Genomic DNA, 19,780 nt, shown 5'->3' on the forward strand with positions numbered 1-19,780 from the left:
TTAAATCTGTTTCTGAATCCACCTGGTGAATTTTTTATCTCAGTTACTGTATTTTTCAATCCTGGAATTTGTTTTTCCTTTCTGTAATTTCTGTCTCTATTGATACTCTCATTTTTATCATATATCATTTTATGTATTTATTTATATCATCCATTAGTGCTTTGAGCATTTTTAAGACAGTGTTTTAAGTCTTTGCCTAATAAACCCAGTATCTGAGTTTGCTCAGGTATATTTCTGCTGGTGTATTTTGTCCCTTTGAGTGGGCCATACTTTTCTTTTCTTTTGTATGCTTTGTGATTCTTTTGTTGAAAAACTGGACATTCGAATCTTATAATGTAACTCTGATAATCAGCTCTCCCTTTTTGGATTTTCTGTTTCTTTGCTGTTGAAAGGTTTCTCTGTGTTGGGGATCAACCTGAAGTAAAAGCATAAGATATTCTCAAGCCTTTTCTAGCCTTCATCTTTTCAAGCTTCCTAAATTTTCCCATATGTGCAGTTGCTTTTGAATGACAACCCTTGCATATCTGGCTCCCAGAGTGGGGAAAAGGGGGGAAAAATGTATTGCTCTTTTAAACTCCCTGGAGGTCCCTTCAGCTCATAGGAGTTGCAACAATGGTGGCCACCCTCTGTCCCTGCATCTCAGAAATCAAAAGCAACACTGAATAGTCAGAACACAGAACCCCAGGCTCTTATTGTCCAGTCTGGCTGCAGCAAGACACACCAGGCACAGCTGCCTGCCATGGGGCTGGAGTGTGGGGAACAGATAACACTCTCACAATAAAGGCTAAAATGCATCTAAATTAAACCAAAACTTACCAGCCAAGCTTTTTCCAGAAGGGTGTATGCTTTCAAATAGACTCCAGAATTTCAAAATAGTTACCTTAGATAGTTTTTTGCCAATACAGTTGTTGTCTCAGTGGAGAGATGGATTCCTAGTGCTTCCTACTCCCCCATCTTCCCTGACTTCACTCGCTCTTTTGGTCTTTTTAAGATAAATTTTGATAATTTAGTTCACCTCAGTCTACTGTTTGTTAAAGACTAGTCTGTGCAAGGTTCTGTGCATGAAGCTGCAGAAAGATAGGAGGAAGATCATAATCTAGCTCACCGTTTCACAAGATTGATGATAAGCAGCATAGCAGAGACTCAAGCATGGTCAAAAGAGGCTCCATGTAGCAAGTAAAAAGAGGCTTTTTAGGGTAGAGGTGGCCTCAAGGATGGACGGAGAGTTGGGGGTACGGGAGGTGGGGAAGATGGGGTGGTGCACTAGATGGGGGCTGAAAGGGGACTTGCCCATGGGAGAAGGTTGGGCAGGGAGATGAAACAGGGTTGACAGAGTCCAGGAGGAAAGAAACCTGAGACACATGAGGTATCCCACGGACTACCCCTAACCTCGAGGCCCACTTTCTGCTGGATCTTTCTTATGTCTAATCTCTCCATCCACCTGCCACAAGACATAAAGGTAGTTGGTTTATAAGGGTCAGTCAGATGTAAATCTGGAAAAAGCAATTGTTAGAGATAGGTACAACGGAAGCTAAAATAAAGCTTAGGGACAGCTCAGGAAGTTAGTTACATGAGGTGCACAAATCTCAGTTCCACCCTACCTGGCAAACGTAGCTTGCCTCATTTTTCTAGAAACCAATTTTTATTTGAATTTGTATTTTTGATGTTTTAATTTGTATTTTTGAACTCCATTCTAGGTCAGGTTGGATTCCTAATAACATCAGGAATTTTTGCCCCATTCTCCCTGAATCTACATCTATATTCAGTGAGGATGCCTCTGATCCTTGTGTCATCCAGTATATCTGTCTTCTAAGGACTGCCATAACAAACTATTACTAACTGGGTGGTGTAAACAACACAAATTTATTCTCTTTTGGTTCTGGAGACCAGACATCCAAGACCAAGGTCTTGAAAGCATTCATTCTTTCAGAAGGCTGTGAAGGAGAATCTGTTCTGTGCCTCTCTTCTGACTTCTAGTGGCTTACTGGTGATATTTGGCATTCCTTAGAATATAGAAACATCACCCAATTTCTGTCTTCATCTTTGCATGTTGTTCTCCTCTCTGTTTCCATCTCAGATTTCCCCTTTCTATAAGAATAGTCGTCATATTGGATTAGGAGCTCACCCTGTTCTAGTATGATCTCATCTTAATTAAATACATCTGCAGTGGTCCTATTTTTAAATAAGGCCACATTCTGAGGCGCTGGGGTTAGGACTTCAGTATATGATTTTGGATGGACACAGTTCAACCCGTAACTTCTCACCATACAACATCTGCTGCCTCACCCGTCCCTTCTCTGGTCCCAGCCATGGGAACTAGCCTGTTACAGAGATGTCCTTCCTGCTGGTCCACATGGCTTTTCCCTTCTCTTTCTGCTACACTGTGCTTTGCAGCACAGGAATCCATTCATCTGTCCACACTTGGCATTCAGGCCCAGGGCTCTTGGGAGACTCTGTCTCCCTAAACATGCCATGCAATCATTTCTCCAAGATCCAGCTGCCTCCCTGGTGTTCTGGGAAGGAAAAAGAACAAAGGGTCTCTCTGTTCTCAAATCCCATAAGCCTTAGAGAGGTTTTGCTGTTTCCTGACTTGGGTGGAGATCAGAACTCAGGGCCCCTCTCTGGGGCCACCAGTGTGTATAACCTTTCAAGGCTGCCACCATGCCCAAGTGAGGGGGGAGGTTGCCTGGTGTACATGAGGTGGGCATAGAGGTAAGAAGAGTAAAACCTTTCTTCCTGCTTCAGACATTTTCTCCAACACATTTATGTAGACCAGAACCTGGAAATGATGGCCTGTGGACCAAATCTGGTACACCGCCTGGTTTTATAAATAAAGTTTTATTGGCACACAGCTATGCCCTTTTGGCTATTCATTGACTTTGTACTACAGTGGCAGAGGTGAGTAGTTGGGACAGAGACTGCATGGCCCACAAAGCCAGAAATAGTTGCCTTTGCAGAAAAATGTTTGATGACACAAACGCCTAGGACTTCTGCTTTGATCTCTCTCCCCTGAAGCAGTGATCATAGGGTGGCCTCATTGTCTGACTACAACGAACAGCAAAAGGAGGAAAAGAAATATTTGGGATGAAATGGTGATTGTGTCAAAACTTATTGCCTGCCAACAGGTGTATGTAATTTGTGAAAAGCCAATGAGCAAAACAGTTGTGATTTGCATTCTTTTCCCCTCAATGCTGAATTTCAATAAAATCTTCAGGGAGAAAACAGTCATACTCCTTCATGGTGATTTTGGCACTGTGGAAATGAAGGAAACCATTGAGGTTGCTTGGGTCAGAGCCCTATGAGGATGCCCTAGCGCTTCATGGAACAGCTGGGCAGACCCACATTTCAGCCAGCCAGACCAGGGTCCTGCTGCTCCTCCTCACTGCCCCTCACACACATGGGCTTGGCCAGAGAACACAGCTGGGTTTCTCAAACTTCTTGGAACCCCAGTCTAAGCACAGGGCCTCAGGGACCCAGGATGTGTCTTTGACCACTTGTGGTCTCACACTTGCCCAGGTCCCCAGGTCAAAGTTGCAGAGCCGGGATCTGGCAGGTCTCTACCCTAAGCCATTGAACTAGTTAATGAACCATTCTGATTCTTCGCATTACAAAGTTAAATGAGAGCAGTTTACTCATTCTGAAATTTAGTGATCTCCAGAGTAGACCTAGGAGCCCTGTAAAGGTCTTTGTTTTATAAAAGACCAAAAAAAAAAAAAAAATAGAACAAAACAAAAACAAAAAACCCACACTCACTAAAAATTCCCCCTTGAGGCTTTCAGTGTTACAAATGGCCAAGTTTTAAGTTCAGATGAAAGACCCAGTTTGTGGATCTTGCTGAACTGATACCATATTCTATTTCCAGATGACCCTGATTTACAGTTCTTGGATGCATTTTTCTGACGGCTCACTTAAACATGCCGTCAGCATGGGACTGGGATTGCTGAGATATAATGTGGAAGAGCAGAGGGAGGTTACTTTGGAAACTTGGCCAGACCTCTTCCCCACCTGGCAAAAGGGGGGGAAAACAAACAAAAAAAACTGAGCACCCCTGCTGTATCCATAGCACTGTCTGGTTAACACGGACCTTTCCTTCCTTCTAGGCCTGGTCCTGGGGGCACGCACTGCCTGGGAGCCAGTGTGGAGCATGCTGTCTGTGAGAACCTTCCCTGCCCCAAGGGCCTGCCCAGCTTCCGGGACCAGCAGTGCCAGACCCATGACCGGCTGAGCAGCAAGAAGAAGGGCCTGCTGACAGCAGTGGTGGTTGATGGTAAAGGCATATGGCACGTCCTTTCACAGTGCCCCCCTTCTCCTCCAAGAATGTAAACACCTCCTAGGAAACCTCATGGGGCTCCCCCTTCCCAGCCATCCATCCAGTGGGACGCTCCAGGCCTGCTGCACTGGTGAGCAGTGGACTGGCTTCCGGAGCAGTGGGGTTGAACTTGGAGGACCCAGCCCTGGGAGATTTCTTAAAAGCAGCTGTGAGGTGGGTGGCAGACCAGAATCATCCTGCACCCCCATTTGCAGCAAGGTGGGAGTGCTGGCAGCCTGCCGCCTAGTGCCATGTACTGAGGGGCCCAGGGCCAACTTTGAGGACAGAGAGGCTCTGCAGGCACGGGATGGTGGGCTTCTATGTCTGTTCTCTCTCTTTCCAACATTGATGCTTTCTTGCATTTCTTTTCTTGGTTCGTTTTGGGGGTTGGCTTTCACTTCTTGACTAAGGTGTTTGGGGAAAAAAAAAGTTTTGAGGACAGTTTACAACTCGGAGATGATGATAGGCATGGGTCATGTTTTCTTTCCAAGAGCTTTCTCTCCCAAATCAGGGGACTCTGCCCCATGGGCCATTGCAAGCATTTCCAGTGGCTGATCAAATTCTCCATGGTTTATCATGTCCGTAGGGTTTGTAATGTTTGTTGATAAGGACTGTCTGTCCCCCATGGCCTAGTTCAACGTCTTCTACACTTAAAATTCTGCTCATCTCTGGTAGACAGGACTGTATCCTAATGATGATGATACGGTCCTGTTTGTTGAGCACACCATAGGCCAGGCCAAGGTTAGCTCTGCATCCGTCATCTCAATTACCATGAAGAGCGAGCCATGCAAAGATGAGACGTTATGGGTTACATGATGCATCAAAGTTCCTGTGGTTTATAAGGAGCAGGGAGGGACCCCTATTCCAGAGGAGCTGACTTGGAAAATAACCAGCTATCATCTGGCTTCCAGTACCTGAGTAAGACTGCGAGAGCAGGACTTTGTAAGTGTCGAGTGAAGAGGCTTAAATAAGAACTACAGTGACTAAGCCTGATTTTTACCAGCCTCTGAAGTCTTTTGCAGAAGAATGAGGTTCCTGTGCCAGGTCTTAGGTTTCTTCTCTGTGGTTTGAAGAACCTCTGAAATCTCCACTCTGCACTCTGCTTTTCAAGCTCAAGTGTGTGTAGCTTTGGGGGATTGGAGAGAGTAGGCCCAGGCATCACCAGCTATAACAGCCCAGACCCGCAGCTTTAAACCCAGCAACCTGACCCATCAGCTCCGAACCGAGTTGTAAAGTAACCTGGAATGTTCTCAGTTGTGGCAGATACCACCAGCCCACTCAGCTGTGGGCTCATTTAAAAGCCTCGGGGAGCTCCCCAGACTTTTTTCCTTTTGAAAAACACCACTTTTTGGAGCTGTGCGATGGGAGGTGCACTGTCGCTTAACCATGACTTCAAGAGAAGAGCAGCCCACATACCCTCAGCTTCGTCTGCAGATGAGGGAGAGAGGAGGCCCACCATCCTGAAAGGAACATGTACAGCTGGACGCTTACTGCTCTCTGCCTGGGCATTCTTCTGATGCAAGAAGACCCAGGAGGCTTCCAGATGTCTCAAGCATCTTCAGACCCCTAATCGGGAGAAAGTGAACCCGGGCAGCAGAGGCTACCCTGTTTCCAGTGCCATGGTGGGTTCTGATGAGGGGCAGCCTTGTTTCCAAACCATCAGCCATCCCAGCCTGGACAGAGACACTTTAGGTCCACTGTCCTGTCCTTCACTGACTCTTGTCGGGAGCAAGAAGAGGTCGGCTCCAAGAGGTACTCACCCCATTCCCATTTCCACTCAACTGTGCACACAGCCTTGTTGTTATTCTTTCCTTGGTCTGCTTCAGCTTTGCGTTCTCCTGCTCCTTTATTCAGTGCAGAAATCCCACTTAAATGTCTGGTTTTCCACAGATTTCTCCAAGTCGTTATTAAACTTCTGTGTTTGACTTGTAACCACTTTTGGATTGCTGAGCTCCTTAGGTCCCTTATCATCCCAGGGGCAGAAACGGATGTCTGCCCTGGATCCCCCACCCAGGACGCTTCACAAGGCAGCTATCTGGGGAAGCCCACCAGGTTCAGAATGTGTCATGACCCACTCGCTTTTCATTTCTCTCTATCAAAGCAACAGATCATTACAGCCAGAGTTCGACCGCCTTTGATCTGAAAAGTGCCACCCTTTCTGATAAGGACAGCTAAGGGGAAGTAAGCATTTTCTCTTTGAGGGAAAGACCCCAAGTTCAAGCCTTTGCAAGGCTAGCTTGACATATCCCCTTCTGGGGTGGAACTGTCCTGACTTCTCACAGATTTGGTTTCATTTCCCTCTCAAATATAAACAGAAGCCAGCATTTTTAAAAGGAGCATTTCATAAGGATGAAAACAAAATAACAAATGGCCAATTCAGAGGGCAGAGGGGAGAATACAGATTAGAAGTTTGCTCCTCTCAAAAATCAGCTTATAAAAGGCACAATTCTAGCTCAGCCATGATGGGAACGATTCCTGTGGTTGGGCTCTGGGCTTTCTTGAAGCCCATTATGACTGCCCCTATTCATAGCATTGCTATCACTGTGGAATTCTTTGGCGAGTGACACACGGTTCAAGAAAGGGGAAGCTATACTTTTTCTTTTTTCTCTTACTGAAAAAAAAAATTCTTGCAGAAGTAGATTTTCCAAGGGAGGGCTCAGGACCACAAATCCATACCACCTTCAAAAGAAGACAAAGGCTCTCCTTAGAAAATAGTTCTAAGTGGGAAAGCCTTTAGACAGAAACCCATGGAAATGGCCTGTTGCCAAACCCACCCCATTTCTACTTTCCCCGTGGAATCTCATTTAAGTGGAAACCTTCAGGAGTTCTGTCCTTCCTGCCCAAGCCAGCAGGCCACGTGCCCACTGAAGTGTCAGAGGGCTTGGCTAAGGCCGTTTCTGGACATGGAGGTGCATTCCCAGCTCCTCCCGGGCTGGCATGGCAGAACCCCCTCTGGGGCTGAGCCTTCCAGGGTATGGAGCACAGGATGGTTAAGGTCTCTCTAACTCCAATTCATTCAAGCCAACTGGAGTTGCTTAATGAAAAAGAGAGGAGTTGTTGCAAAGTTGTGGGGTGTCTCAGATCCCAAGGGCCTCTGAAAATATCAGGACCTCTCTCTATGCCCATCACAGTTCGTGTTTGTGAGTCATTTCTTCCTGTTCCCAGCTGAAAAGTAGCTTTCTTGTGACTTGTCCACATGAGGCTGAAGCGTGACCCACAACACTTTGATCCTTTATCTGAATCTTTCGGGGCCAGATGTGGCCAAAGGATTTTTGGTGTTAGGTAACAACAGCACATCAACCATATATTACCAATACTCCCAGTGGGGTCCAGGGAAGCACCCCACAGTCCAGGGAAGTACAGGGTTGTCTCTACCAAATAACGCATGAATGGTCTCTAACTGGAATTCTGAACACTACCAAAGCCTCATATTAGTCAAAGCTGTTTTTGCTGCCAGATGTGTTTACCACATATGTAAGAAAATGCTCACAGTTTTCAGAGCTTTTTGGAATTCTGGATTATGGATAAGAGAGTACAGACTTCCTTCAGGTTCATCAACAATGAGTAGATACAGCTGCTCTAAATCTGAATTTTAGTGCTGATTTTTCAAGACAGAGACTCTGATTGGTCCACCTGCAGTCAGCTGGCCTCTGTCAGTCTGTCAAGTTAAGGCCTCATGAAGCATAGCTATGAGGTCGTGATGGAGAGAAAGACTCTGACTGGTATAGCTATGGTCAAGTGGCTTCTTCTGATCCAGTGAACTAAGGCCTGGCTCTAGAGTTATGGTAGGCAGCTTTGGGGACAGGGGACTGGGCAGCCTCCTCTGTATCCCCCACAGATAGCTAGACAGAGCTAGAGTGAGCACTTGTGATGGCCTCAGAATTCCTTGGTATCTCTTAGTAAGACCTTACAACCACTGGCAGAAAGAGAATAGCAAGAGTACTAAGACCCACAAGTATCCTCTTCACCATGGAGTACCAGGGGGATTCCTCCTAGCCTCCACTAACCAGATAAGATAATATGGCTCTCAAACCCCTGCGCTCATCTCCCCTGCCTTATCTGTGGTTTTCCCATCCAAGCATAACTCCTGGCAACAAGTCAGTCGGTGAGAGACCAGGAACCACACCAATCAGCCCAGCCTCAATTAGAATTTCGTTTGCATCCCCATCAGCCATGTAAAAGGGATGTTCCAAGCTTCTTTCCTTTGAGTGTATGGTTCTATAGTTCTTAAGAAGATTTGACCTCCTTCTGTACTAAGAATTTATCTGGGGATTCTTTGCCCACCCAAGGTAGCTTAGAGAGGAATATTCAGAGAATTTTGAGGGGCTCCTTTTCAAGTTTTATAAAGGTCATCCCGAGTCCTTTTGGGAGATAGTGCTATACTGTCCTAGAGGTATGGAAGTGCCCTAAATTCTGAGCACAGACCCCAGAAAAGGAGATGGACAAATGGGGAGTTTCAGCTGAGCAAAGGAAGGAAGGGTTACCTCTGGACTCTGTTCTATAGTCTGGGTGTCCCCAGCTGCCTAAGCCAAGGAGGACAGTGTCTACAGCTGGGAGAGTCCAGTGTAGGTGGAGTTGATTGTACCTGTTTGCCTGGGGTAAAGGCCAAAATCCTTCCATCTGAAAATCTCCATTTTCCTGATGTTTAAAACAGAGCCTAGACAAACCATCTTCATCCCCTCCAAGTCTGGTCTTCCTACTTGCCACAAAAGAACCCCTACTTTTCTACCCAAATCCCACTTCCATTTCTGCTCAAATCAGAGTAGACACTCAGAAGCCAGAAACATTCATGAAACTGGTGGTTTGCTTTCAGCAGCACCATTTTGCTTCTTGGTATTTGGTGCTACTAGCATTCTCTGTCAAAAGAAAACTAGGCTTGGACAAAGAGACCAGGGTCTGACCTTGCCTGTCAGGGGACTCTGGGTAGTCACACACCTCATGTGAGTCTCCCATGCTCATCTATAAGATGGAATGATGACAGCACCCACCTGAAATGCATAGATACTACTTAGCATGCTGCCTTTGACATAGTAGATAATTAATGTCATTTATGATTTTATCAACATCAGCACCATCATCACAATAATTACTGCTATTGAATGAACCATTTCAAAGCTCAGTTATTCCAGCACTTCAGTTTAAAAGTAATTAAAATCCGTAGTTTTCAAACTGCTTGGACCAGAAGACCCTTCTTTCCTTAACAGTGAAACATAAGAGAAAGCCCAGTGTGTAAAGAAAATACCCCATCCATTCAGACTGGGAGCTATGGTGCTGCATTCTTCCAGTGGTTCCCCAAGATGCCAATGGGAAACCTTGGGGTCCCAAGGACCTCAAAAGTTTGAGGTCAAAAATTTGGTCAAACGAACTTTCCAGAACGTGAGCTCAGTTTACATTTTAGTCTCTCATACTTCTTCCACTGGCTGCCTTCCTGGGCCATTCCATCTAAATGGAGGGACAGCTGCCTCTAGCCTGCTATCTGGGGAATTGGGACATTCCTTCCACTTTATACCTTGCCCTCTAACAGCTCAGGCCCTTTTCATGGGGATTTTCACAGTCTTCCTCATCTGGGATTTTCTCTGTACTTGTCCATTAGACTACCACGAAAAGCATACACTACTCATCTTTCTTTCCCAGTAGTGCCCAAACAGTACCTTGTGTGATCAAGGGACTCAGTTCCTGTTTTTTGAATGAATCAACTCTAAAGCATCATTACTTTACTTACCTAGGAAGTTCTTCACAACACCCCTCCACAGCACCTCCACAACTAACTAGAACAAGCAAGTTGAACATATCTACTGAACCTTTGTAGTTTCTTTCTAGTGTTTTAAGGCAAGACTTCCCACGGGGCATGTTGGTCAACAGAGCTCCATGGGAGAGGAGCTGTGGAAAGCTGCTGAACATGTTTATGGCTTTCTGAATGTCATTCAATCATGAAAGCCCCAGAGCCTGGGTGAGACAACACATCTGCTTTGACAGGAACTATCCAGCTGGAATGCCAAGATCTTCTGAAGCTAAGTCAACTCCAAAAGCCTTTTTCTACCCCTGCACTTGCTTATTTGAGACCACTGGAAAATGAGCCAGTGGTGGAAACAAAGGGACCGACAGAGGCAGCACAAAAGCATTGGTGTTTCTGTTTCTGGAAGTTTCTTTGCAAAAATAATCACATTAATGTCATTAGAATTAGGTGACTGAGAGAGAGAAAGGAGTGTATTCCTCTTTCAGAGTTACATAGAAAAGAACAAAATCCATTCATTTATTTAAAAATAAGCTTGAAGATTTTCTCCCAAGATCAAGAACAAAGCAAGGATTTCTTCTTATACTGTTCCTTTTCAACACCATACCGGAAGTCCTAGCTAATGAAATAAGATAAGGAAATTGAAAATATACAGATTGGGAAGGAAGAAATAAAACTACATTTGATGATGACATCTACACAGAAAATCCTAAAGAATCAACAAACAACAACAACAACAACAAACCCAAAAGCTTCCTGGAACTAGTAAATAATTATAGCAAGTTTGCAAGATACATGGTAAATGTACAAAAATCACTTTCCTATATACCAGCAAGGACCAAATGGGGTTGAAATTAAAAACATAGTACCATTGACACAAACACCCCCAAAATGGCATATTTATATATAAAACTGTATGTGCAAGATCTATATGAGGGAAATTCTGATGAGTGAATTAAAAGAATTAAATGGGGAGATATTCCATTTTAATGAATAGGAAGAATCAATATTTGTCAAGATGTCGGTTCCCCCTGACTTGATCTATATATAGATTTAGCACAATTCCCATGAAATCCCAGCAAGTTATTTTGGGGATACCATCAAACTGATTCTAAAGTTTATATGGAAAGATTAAAATATTTACCAAGTCCTTCTGTAAGCCATGTCCTTGGCCTGGCCTGGGGACAAGAGATAAAAATCTCAGTCCTTTATCCTCTAAGGTCTTGCAGTACTATCAGTTCTTCAGTCTAAAGATAATTAAAACCTATCCCTTTCAAACTCTTTTAAAAATGGAACCCATCTTATAAAAAATCCTTTTGTATATGGAAGTCACTCAAACACTCATAAGACAATAGGATAATGTTTAAGGGCTTTGATGGAGGTGTATGCAAAGTGCAGTTGGAGAGTCTATGTCAGAGATGACATGAGAGGAGAGAGCTGTGGAGTGGAACCTTCTGAGGTGTTAGGAAAGTTCCAGAAGCTCTGCAGGGAGGGATTTCCAGGTAAAGGAACAACCTGGGCAAAGGCAGGAGGGCTTATCATGTTCTAGGAGCTCACTTGGTTCCAAGAGCAGCAGAAACCAGGGGTTTCTGTCCCATCAGGTGACATGGCTCTTATACGTTGTCCTAGAGACCCCTTTTGTTCCTGTATTTTCAGCTCAGCTTCTCCCAGAACCTTCTCACCATATATATCACAGCCCTACTGCTTTTATCCAGCAGCTGGTGGAGCACTAAAGCATTTAACAAAAGCCACTGCTGTGGAGACATCCACAGGGTCCACACCCCCTCCTACCCAGAGGCATTCTCATTCACCTTCTCCCCCTTTTCACCCTCACAACAAGAGAAGATCCCAGGATCTCCCTTGATACATAGTCAGTTCACTCAGAGGTCAGCACACAATAAAATGTTCCGCCTGGTATTTTTAATGCCTTAAGGAAAAGGAATACTATATCTTTGCAAAGGATGAAGAGAATAAGGTAAATAAGAACCCCCAGAGCCCTCACTCACATATCTTTCTCCGTTTGCTGTGTGGAATGTTCCAGGGGCCAGCTGCATGCCTCTGAGGAACATGTGCTGGGCTTCTGTGATCTTTATTTTATATCGATTGACCTCTTGTCCTCTGGGCCACCGCCCACGTGCACCTGCACCCCACTTGGCTCATGTCTCTCTAGCACCTGCCCCTTGCGTGGCCCACACACCCCTTCCTCCATCAGTGTTCACTTCCCCCTTTCCCTCCTCAGATAAACCATGTGAACTCTACTGCTCACCCCTTGGGAAGGAGTCCCCACTGCTGGTGGCCGACAGGGTCCTGGATGGCACACCCTGCGGGCCCTATGAGACCGACCTCTGTGTGCATGGCAAGTGCCAGGTAAAATGTTTTCCTTGTGTCTTTGGTGCGACTTTCTTTGGAGGGGAGGCTCCCTCACCCCCAGAAGTTTTTGGTACGGTGGGGGGGGGGGGAGCGGGCAGAGACCTTGGTAGGTTTGGGGGGGATGGATCTTCTCAAGAAGGCACTAGGGGTGCTCTCTCCTGCAAACTGGCACCCCTCCTCCTCAGCAGCAACTGAGCATGAAGCCCACCCCAGGCCAGCTGGAGAGCTGAGGTGGCTGGAAGAAGAGTGGCAACATGGTAATCTTAAAAAACCTTAAAGTAACTTAAGCCATTCCTACAAAGGGCTAGAACAGGTCGAATACTAAGATCAGGCTGGAAGATGCATGTGAATGTGTTATTGGACAAGCTATGTTGCATTTAGCTACCAAAGAGAACAAAGCTGACTCCTTCATAGGTGGTACCCAGGGAAGCAGTATGCCCAGTGCAGTATAGTCCTCAAAGCCATCCTGGTGTTGAAAATCTGTGACTCATTAGAATGAATGATAAGTATCATTTACGAAGACAACAGGAAAAACAAGGAGGGAGGGAGAGACGATGGATGGAAGCTCATCTTCCACTTGTGTTAAATCTCCCTGAGCTGGGGGCACACTAGAAGCTGAGCCTTCCCGAGGCAGCGCTCCCCAACTCGGTGTGATAGGACTATTTTTCCCTAAGAAGGAGCATCCTCCTGATGTGTGGAACTGGGGAAGGGAGTCAGGAGGCTGTGTATTTCCAGTGCCCACAGAGCCACGACTCAGGTAATGCCACCCTCCTTTATGCCACGTGTGTTGTATTTCCTGATGATTCAGTTTGACCTGCACCTGTCAGGAGCTAGTCCCCAAAGCCCAAAGCAAGAAGATGGCTAGCAGGAGAGCTGTGCACTTGGCATGGGAAGGAAAGCCAGGTCTTGCCTCCAGTATTCACTTTACTTTGTTTAGCCTCCATAGACCAGCACCTGCAGCATGAGAGTAAGCAAGGAACACACTCACCAAGGGCTCCTGGGGGGGGGGGGGGGCTTCTCATTTTGCTAAGAAAAGAGAAGCTGCGTCCCAGAACCTGTGAGGTCTCCATGCCTCCCAAAGTTAACACCCAGCTCTGATGCTCAGTTTCATGGAAAAAAAAAAAAAACTGAACAATTGTAAATTCCAGGGGTCACTGGGGAGAGAAGCTGTCATTCCCCCTAACTGTACTGGTCCCAGAAACCTGCCTCTAGGCCTGGGGCCCGCTGACCCCATAAGGCAGCACATCTTGCTTGTTCTCTCTGCCTCCTGACACCTGATGGAGTAAAAGGGAGAAAGGCAGAAACACACAGACACAACTTCTAGGGTAGTTCCTGTGGCCATTTCAACCCTAGTGGATTTTTTTTTCCCTGCAAAGTCCAAACTAGTCCCAAACTGAGATTTTTCAGGAAAAGAACTTGACAACATCCAGGCATTGCCTGGCTTTATTATCAAATCCAGATATGTGTCAGTGATAGGCACTGGGTGCCTGAGAGTCTTGGCAAGGTGTCCTCCAGGGGAAGGAGGCAGTGACAGTGGTGGGGCTGGTAGCCCTCAGGGCTACACTGTTGTTGTGGAGAATGTGCAGAGCTTGGAGGCAGCGTGAACACACGTCTTATCCTTGTTACCGAAATTGGCAGCATTTCTCTGTAAAACTGCCAGTAAATCAAGTGCAGGATTTTTTTTTTTTTCTTTCCTAAATTCTACACTTACGCCAGCCATCCTACAGCACAATGATGAACAACCAGTGGGGTCATATGAAGTCGCAAGACATGATTTCAGCTGAAAGTGATCAGTGCCAGTGGGCCCCTTCTATGACCTTTGTTCTAACCCCATGCTTTTCAATGAGGAACTCTTCCCAGTGCCATGACAGCAAATGAGCCAGTTTATCAGTCAGAACAACGTGGGTGAGCTGCTGCGCGATGGCTCTAACAGCCTTCAGTCTGTGGTCATCTGGGACCATCCAGCCAGAGCCTGCCCTGCACTTGAATGTGATGGCAAAAATATAAGTATTGCCTTTCTGTTCCCAGAAGCCACCCATCTCTGCCTGGCCCCTGGTCTGCCTCCAGTGCCTTCACCCCCATCCTGGTCATGGCATTTACTGACCGCTGTCCTAACCAAGCACCACTCCTCAACACAGGTGCAGACAGTGCCCCTTTCTCCCCAATGTTTTGTGGCATGTGGGCTGGCTCAGGCTCATCGGAGCCTCACCTCTCCCCTCGTCAGTTCTCACAAGTACCATCTCCTCTGGTAGAGGAGATGAACTCCAGTAATCAGCTGCCTCCAATCCTAGCAGGAGGACAACCATCCTGATAGGTGGTGGCAGCATGTACACATAGGCGCCTCATGAGATTAAATCCCTGAGAAACCACTCCCTTCCTAAAGGAAGTGAAAATATGACCTGTAATTTTACTAACCGTTCTTACTCCTCAGAGAGAAACCATAAAGCTTCAGTTTAGCCCTTCAGGAAATCAATTCTCACAAGAATCCAACTTAGTAAAGTCATAGTTAATGAAGTTTTATAATAAAGTTGAGCATGCTTAAATAAGAGTATGAGATACCAGGGCACCTGGGTGGCTCAGTTGGTTGAGCATCTGACTCTTGGTTTTGGCTCAGGTGGTGACCTCAGGGTCGTGAGATCGAGTGCGGAGTCTACTTAAGATTCTTCCCTCTTCTCGCCCCTCCCCCCTGATTTCTCGTGCTCTCTCTCTCTCATAAATAAAATCTTTTAAAAAATAAAGAAGAGTATAAGAAATTAAATACAAGTATATAGTATTGATGCCTTGTTACAGTAATTGCCAAAGTAGAATATTCTGGATTCCTGTGGTACTTGTGAATGATTAAGGCAAGGAAAATTGATGAAAAAGAAGAACAGTAATAAAAAAAAAATCTCAGGAGTTCAGTAAGCTGAGGATCTGTACTTATTCATCAGTACTGTAACCTGATTATACAGGATAAAAGGTAGGAATCATCCACATTTTATATAAGATAGCGCTTACAGAAATATTGCCATGGTTCACTTACTAGCTTTTTCCTCTGTTCCCTTAAGCTATAAATTTTGCTATTTTGGGGTGGCAGAAGGAGTTCTGGGAAATTTTGAGAAGCACAGTGACTAGTTGGTAGAAAACGGAGGGGACGAGAGGCTCCCAAATGGCATTTTGAGCAGATTCCACTAAGCTTCAAATAGCAGGCTGATTCAAACCATAACATCAAACATGGAAATACCATTTTATTCTGTTTTTATGAGGACTGAGTTAAGTTTCATTTCAGTGAGTCACAAACTATTTAACATGCTGAAATGAAACTTAACAGCACTCATAAAAGTGGGAGCGAGTCGGGGAAAGAAACACAAACATTGTCTATTTTTCAGCAAGTCTGTATAAATCAGGAGTTCCATCATTCGTAATTCCTATTGTTGGCCTGCAGAGGCAAAGAAATCAAGTTAATATGTTTCTAATGTGCGACTTTGCCTCAGAGCTACTGATCTTAAGTGAGCGAGTCAAACTGACAGATCTGGATATACCTGAGACCAGGTACACTTGGCTTTTCTTTAAGGCCTCACCAGCTTGAGTACACGTGTAGACATCGTACTCCAGTTAGGGTCCCACTTGCTTGAGCTCCTAATCTGTGTATGTGTCTTGGGCTGGATGAAAACCAGGAAGACCTTCAGGTCCCATAAGCTTTAGTGGAGAGATTATGTTTGGTTATCTTTGTTCTCCCAGCAGCTGGCTTGAAGGAGAGCCTTTGATTACATACTGAAGGAGAAACCCAGGGAGTGGATGTGTGGGTGGATGGGTCACTTGCTCTTAAGACTTTGTGATTGTGGAATCTGGAGCCCATTTCAGAGGACAGTTTTCATTATCCAGCATTTATTGGCCTCCCATTTTGTGTACAATGGCCCATTAAGCAAGTAGAATTACTGGTGGAATTTAGGAGGACTATAAGACTCTGGCCTCAGAGTCCCACTGTGTAAAGAAGGGTAATAAGCATGCAGGAAAATATACCAGAATCTCGTGCTTGGGCCTGTATGTCAACAACACCCTCTGATTGCTCCTGCTCCCCATGTCATGATCCTACAGAGGACTGTTGGTGCTTAACCTTTATGGACAAGCAGTGCCTAAAGCTCTGAAGTCATTCCCTACACCCCTTCCATCTGATTAAGTTCCCTTAACAATTTCTGGGTTAAGCTGGTAGATGGAGCCTCACATGTGCTCCTCTCCCATGACAGGACTCCACTAAACTGATAGTAAAGGCAGGAATGCACAAACCATGATGGGGAAGAGAAACAGAGGTCACTCTTTGACAAAAAGAAAGATGCCATGTCTTTCTGAAGGGTGGAAGAGAATGGAAGTTCCATTGAAGGAACAAAGCAGCAGAGGTCAGAACAGGAACCAGCAGAGTTACAACAGAAAAGAAAGCAGAATGCTTGAGGGCATCTAGGACTTGGGAGGGAGAGTAGGTGTGAGGTGTTGGCTGCAACTGAAGAGAAGGCAAAGAGTCAGACAACATGGCTGGCCATGCACTTGGAGCTTGACGTGCTGTTGCGTAATGATCTTCACACCTAGTATTGGGGCCCTCCTTTTCAAAGTGGTGTAATAAACTGTTCAAGAGCAGCTGGAGCAGGTATGTGACCTTCATACTTGGGCACAGCACTCACCCTCCTGAGTTGGGGATTGGACTCCAATTTCCCTCATGCCAGTCCCAAATGGAAGCCTACCATGCAACACCTCCAACCCCATATACAGAGTCACTCAGTTTACCTTTCTGTTCCTCATTCTCAAATACAAGTGGTCAACCAGAGATCATCAGCTCTTTGATGATCAAAAAACCAGTAACAGGAATAAGAAAGATGAAGAAAAATGCAGAGACACCGACCCTGGCACAAAGTTAGGATAATCGTAGAATTATCTGCAGCCAAATTATCAATCAAGCACAGGAACAAAATAATTTGAGACACAGAAGAACTCAGAAATTTTAGTTTTCCTGCATTCATTCTGAATAAATCATGTGTAGTTTAGCCAAACAAAGGTAAAATCAAGAAGACAAACATAGCAAGGGGTGGTGCAGCTAACACAGGAGCCCAGGCCATGCTGGGCTGGGTGCCGTACTACTGACCTAAAAGCTTTCAGTTAAAATTAAAGCAAGAAGTCAGTGGCATCCCTCCAACAGAAGAGAAAGAGTTGTAGTAAGAAGATAGCTATGAAGTTGAAGAAGGCAAATGCTTCTCCTGGCCAAAAGCAAAAGCAAAACAAAACAACCAAAGACCATCCAAACCTGTATGAGAAAGTCCCAATTCAAATAGGAGAGAATAAACTTACCCACTGGGGAGGGGTTGCTGGCAGGTTCAGGGCACAGAAGAGAGAGGCAGAGGACCCATTCTGAAAATCAAAGACTCCTGTTCCCATTTTGCCCCAGGACCCAGCTTTGATAAGAGACCATCCTTCTTATGCATTCATTGAATATCTGTGATGTGCTTAACACCATGCTGGCTGCCTTGTTTGGGCATGGGGGACAAGAATACAAAGAATTGTAAAGACATTGTCCTCCCTGTGGTTGAAGTGTATCCCAAAGATAAGACTTACCCATGCAAGACCCTAACAACCAAGAATGAAGTCATGATTGAGAGTCAGTGAGATTTGATTTAGACGTAACAGCACATAGGGTAGAACTTGATTTATTCATTCATCAGAGATTATTGAGCACATTCTGTGTGCTAGATGTGCAGTGGCAAACAGGACCAAGGGGGTCCCTGTCCTCATGCAATGTATAAACAAGGAACACATAAACTCACAAACATGGTCGTTCCAAGGACTGATCCATGTGGAGAAGAAAATGCTGTCATAGGTTGAGAGAAGTTGTAGCTGAGGAAGATTGTGAATGGCATGGCTTTTCTCTCCAAGCAGATCGCAGCTTTGTGAAGGCAGAACAGAGTGCTCCTGGCAGAAGGTGGCTCTAAGGCTGGTGGGTTCCAGAAACAGAGGAGGGCTGAGTGGCAGGTGCCGGAGGGAGCGGCAGTGAGGGCAGGGGTGTCAGACTCTGGGCCATACCTGGGAGGTCGTAGATTTCATTCTGACAGGAGTGGAGGGATTGAAGCAGAGTGAAGTCATCTTGGTTATGGAGAATTGGCTGTGGTAGGGTCTGAGTGGAATCTGGGAAACCAGGTAGGAGGGTGTTAGGGCAAGACTGAGAGGCAATAGGGCTTGCAGCAGGGGAATGGTTGGAGATTGGGTTCAGTGTGGATTTGAAGGAGAAGGGAGGTGAGCTGAAGAGATGAGCAGGTATGATGTGGTCACGGAGGGTCTTGATTTCCTGGGCCTTCCTGGGCCTTCTTCACCCTGGGCCTTCTCATCTCCTTAGGGGAAGATTAATCTGGCAGCACAGGAGAGGAAACAGGTACTGTAGGTCATGCTCTGAATCATCAGGGCCTAAACTGGGCTGTGACCATGAGCATGGAGAAAAAGTAGATACCAGAGGCTTTCAGGAGAAAAAATCACCAGTTCAAAGATGAGGATGGAGAAAAGGCCACTAGATGTGGTAACGAAGAGGTTGTCTGTCATTGGTGATCTTCCATCAAAGCAGGGTTGGGATTCCAGGGGTAGAATCCAGATTTCAAATCACTAAAGATCGATATTCCTCACTTCTGGGGAAAATGGCCGCCCTGACACTGGCTCATCCTGTGCCCTGCTCCAGGCCACAGTGCTAAGCACTAAAGCTATTCTAGGCTTTCTGCATGTTTCACAGGGTCTATCTCTACTAGAAAGAACTTGTGCTTTCTCTATTAGGTCTCCACTATCTTGAGCTTTTGATTGATTATGCCCCGAAAGTGCCCTCCCCTGGTGTCGCATACCCTGGTTTGTCAGAACAGTGCTCCCCACTGCAGACACAGACCAGGAACTTTAATACTTTGTTTGAAAGCTCAGCAGTGGATAGCAGGAATGGCTAGAGTATGCAGAAAAGTAACTGCTGGGGATCACTAGGAAAACCCAGGGAGATTCTAGAGTTTATTATTTGCTGTTTCCTTTGGTTTGGTCATCTTTCCCTCTTAGAATACCAGACTTCATAAGTACAATTGTTAAAACTCCTTTTTAACGTTTGGGGTGTGCTTGGGTGGCTCAGCCAGTTGGGCATCTGCCTTTGGCTCAGGTTATGATCTCAAGGTCCTGAAATCAAGCCCTGCATCACGCTTCCTGCTCAGTGGGGAGCCTGTTTAAAAAACAAAACTCCTTTAATATTTGGAGTTAATGGGGCGCCTGGGTGACTCTGGGTTAAAGCCTCTGCCTTCGACTCAGGTCATGATCCCAGGGTCCTGGGATCAAGCCCCCATCAGGCTCTCTGCTTATCTACTTCCTCCTCTCTGTCTCTGCCTGCT

At 45.6% G+C, this 19,780-nt stretch overlaps 1 protein-coding gene across 8 annotated transcripts in view; it reads left to right on the forward strand.

The window, feature by feature from the left end:
- Positions 1–19,780, forward strand: part of ADAMTS17 (ADAM metallopeptidase with thrombospondin type 1 motif 17) — a 327,093-nt gene that overhangs the window by 203,599 nt on the left and 103,714 nt on the right. For all 8 annotated transcript variants that reach the window (XM_082736460.1, XM_082736461.1, XM_082736454.1 and 5 more), the window contains exons 13-14: positions 4,101–4,267; positions 12,283–12,410. In XM_082736460.1, coding sequence (XP_082592586.1) covers positions 4,101–4,267; positions 12,283–12,410 — 295 coding nt within the window. The remainder of the gene's footprint in view (positions 1–4,100; positions 4,268–12,282; positions 12,411–19,780) is intronic.

The sequence above is a fragment of the Mustela nivalis genome (assembly GCF_964662115.1).
Source record: "Mustela nivalis genome assembly, chromosome: 6".
Taxonomy (NCBI): Eukaryota; Metazoa; Chordata; class Mammalia; order Carnivora; family Mustelidae; genus Mustela; species Mustela nivalis.